The sequence below is a fragment of the Eleutherodactylus coqui genome, chromosome 4, assembly GCF_035609145.1.
Source record: "Eleutherodactylus coqui strain aEleCoq1 chromosome 4, aEleCoq1.hap1, whole genome shotgun sequence".
Classification (NCBI taxonomy): Eukaryota; Metazoa; Chordata; class Amphibia; order Anura; family Eleutherodactylidae; genus Eleutherodactylus; species Eleutherodactylus coqui.
Window position 1 is genome coordinate 249,964,975 of NC_089840.1, and position 9,516 is coordinate 249,974,490.

The 9,516-nt window shown below is 45.2% G+C and overlaps 1 protein-coding gene across 1 annotated transcript in view; it reads left to right on the forward strand.

Moving 5' to 3' along the window:
* The window catches only part of LOC136626202 (collagen alpha-1(XVII) chain-like), a 73,228-nt gene extending 65,640 nt beyond the window's left edge, over positions 1–7,588 (forward strand). The window contains exons 43-50 of the mRNA XM_066601043.1: positions 1,413–1,502; positions 2,751–2,891; positions 3,118–3,261; positions 3,391–3,576; positions 4,037–4,165; positions 4,242–4,313; positions 5,521–5,583; positions 6,086–7,588. Of these exons, the coding sequence (XP_066457140.1) occupies positions 1,413–1,502; positions 2,751–2,891; positions 3,118–3,261; positions 3,391–3,576; positions 4,037–4,165; positions 4,242–4,313; positions 5,521–5,583; positions 6,086–6,132 (872 nt within the window). The 3' untranslated portion in view covers positions 6,133–7,588. The remainder of the gene's footprint in view (positions 1–1,412; positions 1,503–2,750; positions 2,892–3,117; positions 3,262–3,390; positions 3,577–4,036; positions 4,166–4,241; positions 4,314–5,520; positions 5,584–6,085) is intronic.
* Positions 7,589–9,516: the final 1,928 nt, after the last annotated feature.

A 9,516-nucleotide genomic window follows, 5' to 3' on the forward strand; every position in this document is an offset into this window, starting at 1 on the left:
ATTATTGACACCCTTTCATCACAAGAGGGGGGGGGGGTCAAATAAAAGGGGTTATCAGGTTCCAGGTCTATTTTTTTTTAAATTATAGGTGCAAATGTGTTAAAATAACAAAAGCGGGGTACATACGGATCCTCTGCCCCAGCGATTCAATGCTGCAGTCCCACAGTCGTCCCTGTCGTTGTTGTGTAACATCTCTCACCTAACCACTGCAGCCAATCATAATAATAATAATCTTTATTTGTATAGCGCCAACATATTCCGCAGCGCTTACATAGACAGGGGGAATGCAGAAAGACAAAAATATAAAAATTACAGAACCACGGTTACATAGTAATCAGCTGATGGAAACAGTAGGGGTGAGGGTCCTGCTCCAACGAGCTTACATACTACAGATAATGGGGGGATACAGAAGGTAAAGGAGCTGGAGATGTGCACGGTATGGCGAGGTGGAGAGTGAGGGATGCTATACACATAGACAATGGTCAGACATTTACCCGTGTGACGGCAGAATCGGTATGACTACAGGGGACAGTTGATGGTGCCTGGCAAGGATTGCAGTCAGTAGGTCAGGGAGCATGTTATGAGGCGGAGTACAGAGGGGTTTGTTTAGGGAATGCGGTATGCCTCCCTGAAGAGGTGCGTTTTTAGAACATGCCTGAAGTTTTGTGAGTCCTGGATTGCCCGGATAGCCTTTGGTAGTGCATTCCAGAAGACTGGTGCTGCTTTGGAGAAGTCTTGAAGGCGGGAATGAGAAGTTCGAATTAGAGGGGTGCGCAGTCTATTTTCGTTAGCAAAGCGGAGAGCCCTGGTTGGGTGATGGATTGAGATGAGGAAGGTAATATAGGGGGCGCTGTGCTATGGAGGGCTTTGTGGATGCAGGCAGTGAATCATAGGCCACAACGGCCATGGTATCACCATTGAAATTCCTGGATAATGACACCTGACTGCTGTGGCCTATGATTGGTTGCAGCCATCCACAACGATGAGCGGAAGACCACAGGGCTACAGCACTGGATTACTGGGACAGAGGATTGGCAAGTTGTCTTGATTTTTTTTTACACATTTGTAGCTATAATTAAAAAATGATCCAGCAATCCTCCGGTCTGGATAATGGAGGTAACTGTATATTGATTAAAAAGAACTCAAGTGAGGCCCTAGTTTCAGAGTAACTTACAGCAGGTGATTGGAAATCTAACAGAACTCAGGAGAACAGGCATGTAAAATTATACAGAATTTAATTATTTGATCCAGAAGTTAAACAAGAGTAGCGCTGTTTCTGAGGAAAAAAAGTAGACTCTTGTTTGTAATCCTGCGTACCATGATCTATATAAATAATTACTTCTGAGTTTTCTTAGTTAACTCTATAAAGTTAAGGATCTAAGCAAAATAATAAAATAATTGATGTTTTCCAGACTATGGGCTGAAAATTGGCCTTCCTGGACCCCCTGGTCCACCAGGACTACCTGGATTGCAATATGGGGACATAAAAGCACTACTTGAAAGTAAGTGAGATTTTTACAATGTTGAGAATGTTGGTTATGTATTATGGGTAAATAATAGAGATGAGCGAGTATACTCGTTTCGAGTAATTACTCGATCGAGCACCACGATTTTCGAGTACTTCCGTACTAGGGTGAAAAGATTCGGGGGGCACCGTGGGTGAGTGGGGGGTTGCAGCGGGGAGTGGGGGGGGAGGGAGAGAGAGAGGGCTCCCCGCTGCAACCCCCTGCTCCGCCACGCCTCCCCCCAAATCTTTTCGCCCGAGTACGGAAGTACTCGAAAATCGCGGCGCTCGGGCGAAAAAGGGGCATGGACGAGTAGGTTCGCACATCTCTAGTAAATAACTATATATTTGGGCAGAAAATTGGGTGTTGAGTGAGTTAGTGAATGAATTAATTGATTAGGCCGCCTGCAGATGAGCGGGTCGGATCCGGCGGAGAGGATTCTTGCCGCAGGATCCGACCCGAGCGCCTGCAGGGACGAGCGCGTACTCACCCGCGCCCGGCGGCCCCGGATCTTTCATGTGCCGGCTGCTGGGCAGCTGGCGCATGCGCAGACCGGAGCCGGCGGCCGGGTGAGTGACGAGCCCCGCACAGAAATAAGACATGCCGCGGTTTGTTTGCCGCGCAATATTTCCAAACCACGGCCGTCTGCATAGGATTGCGTTTGTTAACGGGATTTCCGCCCGTGTGCAGGCGGCCTAATTCATTGATGCCTTAATACAAGACCTAGTAACTGAGCTGATTAAATTGTTGCACAGGCTAGTAGAAATAAGGGCTCCTTCACACAAGCGAATCTCTTTTTGTGGTTTCCCGCACACGCCGTTAAATCATGAGAATGAAGAAATGACGTGATCAAGTCCCAAGCTTAAATAGCGTTTTCTCGTCCATTCACACAGCTGGGTGTGACGTATAAGCGAAAAAATACGCCGCAGCCCGAAAGTCAATCGCCCTGCATAAATCCTCGGAATGACTTTAAATGCCTGGATAGAGGCACCTGTAAGCTTTTCCCTGCGCTGGACGCTGCGAAACTGCCTCTTCATGGAGTAAAAGACCTGTCAGAAGAGCCGTTTTCAGTAGTTGGGAATGTAAATGTGTGCTTTACTACCCTTACCCATCACTATAGGTTATGTTTTTAGGACATTATCTCAATAACGATTGAAAATCTACACATCATATTTCTGCCCACACAATTACATATCATTGCATCAATAACGATCTGTTTTATCTGTTTTGTGTTTGTTAATCCAGCATCTGAATTCAGAAGAGTTGTTGGCCCACCTGGACCACCAGGTCAACCTGGACATCCAGGACATCCGGGCCCCCCAGGATCCATTGGAGCCCCAGGAGCTGCAGGCACTTGTATCACTCAAGAAGACATCTACATGAAAAGTTCAGTTCAAAGTCATATAATTACTAAAGAAAAGACAGAAACATATTAATATGTTATCCTTATCTAAGTTGTTGCAGCTCTCCATTCCTTGTGATGTTAATCAAGTGCATCTAATCAGGCTTTAAAAAAAAACTCTTAGGAATTGGCATGAATATGATATAAAAATAATTAAAAATGGAATAGAAAATCATGCAAACTATATAAACCATATTTAATTTATTTTAGGTACTGGATTCATGGCCAGTCCTCCAGGTCCAGGAGGGCCTTCAGGACCACAAAGACCACCAGGAATTAGAGACAGCCTAGCTTCTGATGCGGAGGATATCAGGAGTGATCAACTAAAGACTGAGCTTATTGAGTTACTGACGAGTATGTGTACATTTATTACCCTAAAATACAAAGGATCTATGTAGAAAGAATAAGGAATATACCTATCTACAAGGATGTATGTCTTATAGGATATTCATGCATTAGTTTATCAATTGAATTGTTCCACAGGTGACAAGATTCGTAGGTACATCTCTGGACCACCTGGGTCTCCTGGTCCAAGAGGTCCTAGGGGAGACAGTGGACTGATGTCATCATCCTCATTCTCATCAGACTCCTCCTTGTCTTCATCCTCCTCATCGTCATCCACATTAGATTATAATGAGATTGCATCTCGTGTGGCAGAACAATTTCAGAGTACGTATGTTGTGGAGGTAAAAAGTTATGAAAGAGCTTAACTAGTGCTGAGGTCCCTTCATTCTTAGGATCCGTGGTAGTCCCAAAGGTTGGACTCCCACCGATCATATGCCATCACTTTCTAAGGTTAGGAAGCCCTTCATGGCTTTCACACTACTGTCATGAGTTCCATTATAAAAGAAATCATTCCAGTACTGCTGCATCAGTCACAACGGATGCCGATGGTGCCCAATAGCTCTAAACAGTAGTCTGAACCCAGTAGACTGCTGGTATGAGCCACTTTCGGAATAGGTGTTTACACATGATCTCATACAGCTCAGTCAAAATGGAGTGAGAGTAAAGCTAAGGAAATGATCTATTTTCATACATGTTACATATTCACTATTTTTCTTAGTATAAACTGTTCACACTTTCAAGTTTTCAGAGCAACATTGCAATTTGTTTGCCCTGTATATTTTAGGTCAAGGTCTATTTGGAGATTTTGGACTTCAGACATCTGGTATACCTGGTCCACCTGGTCCACCCGGAATCTGTCAAGTATATGCAACTCATGCAAACATCACCACTGATCTCATGGAAGTCTTCAGACGTGAGGAAAACATTTTATTTAATATTATGTTCCATAAATGACATCCAATACAACTAACAACCACTTATTATGACAGTTTATGGAGCCATTCCTGGACCACCTGGTTTACCAGGACAAAAGGGGGAGAGAGGATTCCCTGGGGCCAAAGGTGAGTCACATAGAGAAATCTGGTTTGAAAATTGACCTTTTCATTTCCTGAATATAACATTCACTATTAGAGATGAGCGAGTATACTCGCTAAAGGCAATTGCTCGAGCGAGCATTGCCTTTAGCGAGTACCTGCCCGCTCGAGAACAAAGGTTCGGGTGCCAGCGGCGGGCAGGGAGCTGCGGGGGAGAGCGGGGCGGAACGGAGGGGAGATCTCTCTCTCCCTCTCTCCGCCCCGCTCCCTCCTGCTGACTGCCGCTACTCACCGCTCCCCCGCTCCGGCACCCGAACCTTTGGTCTCGAGCGGGCAGGTACTCGCTAAAAGCAATACTCGCTCGAGCAATTGCCTTTAACGAGTATACTCGCTCATCTTTATTCACTATATAAATATATGAATTTTCATATGAAAATAACTTTATAATATCTGGTATCTTTGTTTTCTAGAGCAGCTAAAAACAATCTGCCTCCTTTATGTTTACTATGTTTAAAAGGCTTTGTCTTATTCCATCAACGACAACCCTTTTCAGTATGTTATCTCGAGAGTGATTAGCTGGTTGCTGAGTCCCACTCACAACACCATCGGCAAACAGCTGATTTTGCCAGAGGAAACTGCAGTTTGCAGTTAGTAAGCATTTTCCCTCCAGTGGACTTAGTAGTGCATGACAATCATTCAGATGAATGGCTACCCTGGTAATACAAAGTCACATTAAATTTGCAAAAATGGGAGTTGCTCTTACATAATGGCTCTCTATTCCAGCTCATAGAAGGGTGTCCCGAGTGGTGGACTTCATTCTACGATGTCCATATGTCCCAATAGGGCATGTGAACAGAGGTTTCCTTCTGGGGACAGCCACTTTAAGCAACATTCATCATGTGTTCTATTGTTTAAAGTTATATAATCTTAGGCTCTGTTCACACTACCATTCATAGCCTTCATTGAGCGTTCTGTTGGAGGTTTTGTTACTTTCAGTAGTACTGCATGCAACTTTATTCTTGTCATCAAAACAATGGAAACCTCAATGGAATCCTAGCAGACTCTGATTATAAATCAGTGGGGTCCATTGGTCTTCATTTGGATCCATCTTACAATGAATTCAGCAGAGCATCATGGCTCCAATTATAAATGGAAGCCATGATGCCAAGATGAATGGAGCCTTAGTCTATATAGGCCTACTCATGTACAGTTAATATGCCTTATGTTTCTGCAGGTGACAGAGGAGAGCAGGCTTATGTTGGACCCCAAGGACCCAGGGATCCAAAAGGAGAGAAAGGTGCGGTATCACATAATTTTGATGCTTAAAAAAAATAGTGGCATTTACTACATGCTATCTAAATGTCTTACATGGGCATTGTACAGTATTCTGTCCACACTTCTCAACAGCCTAGTTTTTTCTCTGGAACACCATAGATTCCCTTCCCGATTATTCAATTTAATGGTAGACTAGACCACCAGAATGGTTTGACTGGAACTACTGCTTACACATATGCTTACAAAATAGCCTATTGTACAAATTGGGTGAAGGATCGTGTTGGGCCCCAACTGGTCACATATTGGGGCCCCTTCCTGGACTCTGGAAGGATGTTATTGCCTTCCAAGCCACAATTTTGTAGACATGTAATACAAGACATTCTGATGTCTTGGTAGACTTGTTTAAATCACCACAGACGTAACTAATAACATAATGGACCTGGTGGGCTCAGAAATTTCTTTTTGTAAGACGTGATCTTCCAATTCAAATGACTAAATCCATATGTCATCCATTTTTTCTATAGGAGAACCTGTTATTGGAAAATGGAGAAGAATAAGCCCGGGTGTCTGATGTGTTCATCTCATTATCATTGACTCAACAGCCCATGTTGCTTGATATGAGCAGTGTGGGGAGGGATCCAAATTAAAGGGACCAATGCAATTGCAAAAGTATCTGACACTGCATTGAAATTTAAGCAAACCATTGAGAAACCTTATGACACCCTACATATTCTGGACCAAGACTGGAAATCCAAAGCTCTATGATAGTTCTATCTTCTATAACTGTAACATCCGATTGACTAGGGAAATTGGGCCAAATTTATTTATATGTTTAAACTGTTTATTAGTGTTGAATAGCATCATCATACAACATTTGGTGTTTTCTTGCACATTCACTCTTACAGAACAAACAGAAATGTTCGTGCCGACATACATATGTGATTGAATTACATTCCATTATCTGTGAACTTCTTCGGTCTGTAGTCATAGAAGGTGACCCCCAATAGTCCCTCTGTCGCTCGTAGAACAAATATGAACTCCATCATATTGTCCATAATCTTATTGCATGTCAGTGTCACACTAATTATTATAAAACATTTTAAGACATTTAGTAGTAACCTGTCTCTGTATATCAATAAAGGTTAAGGAAAAAAGATATACAAAACGATAGAAGGGGAAAAGAAGAAAAAAGAAAAGGACGAAAAGAAAAAAAATGGCAGGGGGAGCAGGGTGAAGGGTTACTGTATGAGGCAGTGAGAGAGGGAGAGGGGAGTGAGTAGACTGTATCCCGCTAGGAAGAGCACCATTCAAGGTTTGAAACTAATGTGGTTCACATACCCTAAGAATTCATGGGATTCTGTCGACTCCAGTAAAAGAGGCCATGCTGACCACCTTCCCAAGCAGTCCCCACGTTCTGGGTGGTCTTCAGCTATTAGTTCCTCTATGTAACTCAACTGACTCGATTCCTGGAAAGATTCAACAATCGTAGGGTGTGAGCACTCCGCCAGTTCCTAGGGATCCAGGCTCTCACCGGTGTGAGAAAGTATCGCAAGAGGCCCCCTTTCTGATACGTTCACATGGATGATGGAGAGCAGTGCCAGCTGTGTGGAATGAGTGACCTCTTGATGTGTCAACCCTTCGAACAGGGAGAATATGCTATTCCAGAAAGGCTTCAGGACCAGAGTTCCACCAAGTGTGGAGCATCATATCCACTACGGAGTTAGCACTGGTCTGAGACTGATGGGTATATACGGTGGATTAGGGCTGGGCACCTGTACCATCTGGAAAGGATCTTGTAGTTCTTCTCCTGGGCAATGCATGCCACCGGTAGTTTGTGTGTGAACAAGTATCAGGGACTGATACCATAATGGCCAACTCTCTCTCCCAACCGAGGACAAAGGAGAGGGCGTCGGGGGTGATGTTACCTAGTAGAATACTATATATCTTGGAGAGGCCGTGGGGGAAAGGGCTTTCTGTAAAAACAAATCCAAATTTGTTTGCAATGACATTGGCCCATCCAGAGACGTAGCTAGTAGAGATGAGCGAACGCGTTCGTCCGAGCTTGATATTCGTGCGAATATTAGGGTGTTCGGGATGTTCGTTATTCGTAACGAACACCATGCGGTGTTCTGGTTACTTTCACTTCCTTCCCTGAGACGTTAGCGCGCTTTTCTGGCCAATTGAAAGACAGGGAAGGCATTACAACTTCCCCCTGCAACGTTTAAGCCCTATACCACCCCCCTGCTGTGAGTGGCTGGCGAGATCAGGTGTTCGCCTAATATAAAAGTCGGCCCCTCCCGCGGCTCGCCTCAGATGCGGTGTGAGTTAGATGAGGGACAGTGCTGTTTGTACCGGAGCTGCTGTAGGGAAAGAATTGGTAGTTAGTGTAGGCTTCAAGACCCCCCAAAGGTCCTTATTAGGGCCACTGATAGCTGTGTGTTGGCTGCTGTTAGCAGTGGGATTTTTTTTTTTCTCAAAATCGCCTCTGCAGACCGTTGCACCTGGCATTAGGGACAGAAGTGCTGCATAGGCAGGGAGAGTGTTAGGAGTGAGTGTAGCCTTCAAGAACCTCAACGGTCCTTTCTAGGGCCATATTTATCCGTGTGCAGTACTGTCCAGGCTGCTGTTAGCTGTGCTGCATTTTTTTGGGGCTTCTCAAAATCGCCTCTGCAGAGCATTCCACCCTCCATTGATACTGCAGGGAAAGAATTGTATAGGCAGGGCCACAACACAGTTATTATTCATAGAATATACGCAGTGCTGCCTTTTGGTGGGAAAAAACTGAAAACAAATCTATTTGTCCAGCCTCTGTCCGTCCTTACGGGCGGTGGAGACGTGTGAGCTGCGTGAAGAACAGTGCTAAATCATACGCACCCAGCTACGCTTTACTGCTGGCTTCGCCATTTGCTTTCCTTAATTGGGAAAAAAAATACCTGCTCTGCCAGAGTTATAATAACTCTGCTACCCTCACGTTCTGTGACACATAAGCAGGGACACAGCACAGTTATTAAACTTCTCATGTTCATAGAATATACGCAGTGCTGCCTTTTGGTGGGAAAAAACTGAAAACAAATCTATTTGTCCAGCCTCTGTCCGTCCTTACGGGCGGTGGAGACGTGTGAGCTGCGTGAAGAACAGTGCTAAATCATACGCACCCAGCTACGCTTTACTGCTGGCTTCGCCATTTGCTTTCCTTAATTGGGAAAAAAAATACCTGCTCTGCCAGAGTTATAATAACTCTGCTACCCTCACGTTCTGTGACACATAAGCAGGGACACAGCACAGTTATTAAACTTAGATAATTCATTCACTAGAGGCAGTGGGGCCTTTCGTTTTCCAAAAAGGGCAAAAATTATATTTGGCCTGCAGTCTTGCGCCAATTTATTTCCTGCCTGTGAAATCAAATCACTGGTAATACAGCATGCTGAGGGGTAGGGGTAGGCCTAGAGGACGTGGACGCGGCCGAGGACGCGGAGGGCCAAGTCAGGGTGTGGGCACAGGCCAAGCTCCTGATCCAGGTGTGTCGCAGCCGACTGCTGCGCGATTAGGAGAGAGGCACGTTTCTGGCGTCCCCACATTCATCGCCCAATTAATGGGTCCACGCGGGAGACGGTTATTAGAAAATGAGCAGTGTGAGCAGGTCCTGTCCTGGATGGCAGAAAGTGCTTCGAGCAACCTATCGTCTACCCGCAGTTCTGCGCCGTCCACTGCTGCCAATCCGAATCCTCTGTCTGCTGCTCCTCCTTCCTCCCAGCCTCCTCACTCCACTACAATAACACCTGCTCAGGAGCGGGAGCACTCCCAGGAACTGTTCTCGGGCCCCTGCTTAGATTGGGCAGCAGCGGTTCCTCTCCCACCAGAGGAGTTTATCGTCACTGATGGCCAACCATTCGAAAGTTCCCGGGGTCCGGGGGAAGAGGCTGGGGACTTCCGCCAACTGTCTCAACAACTTTCT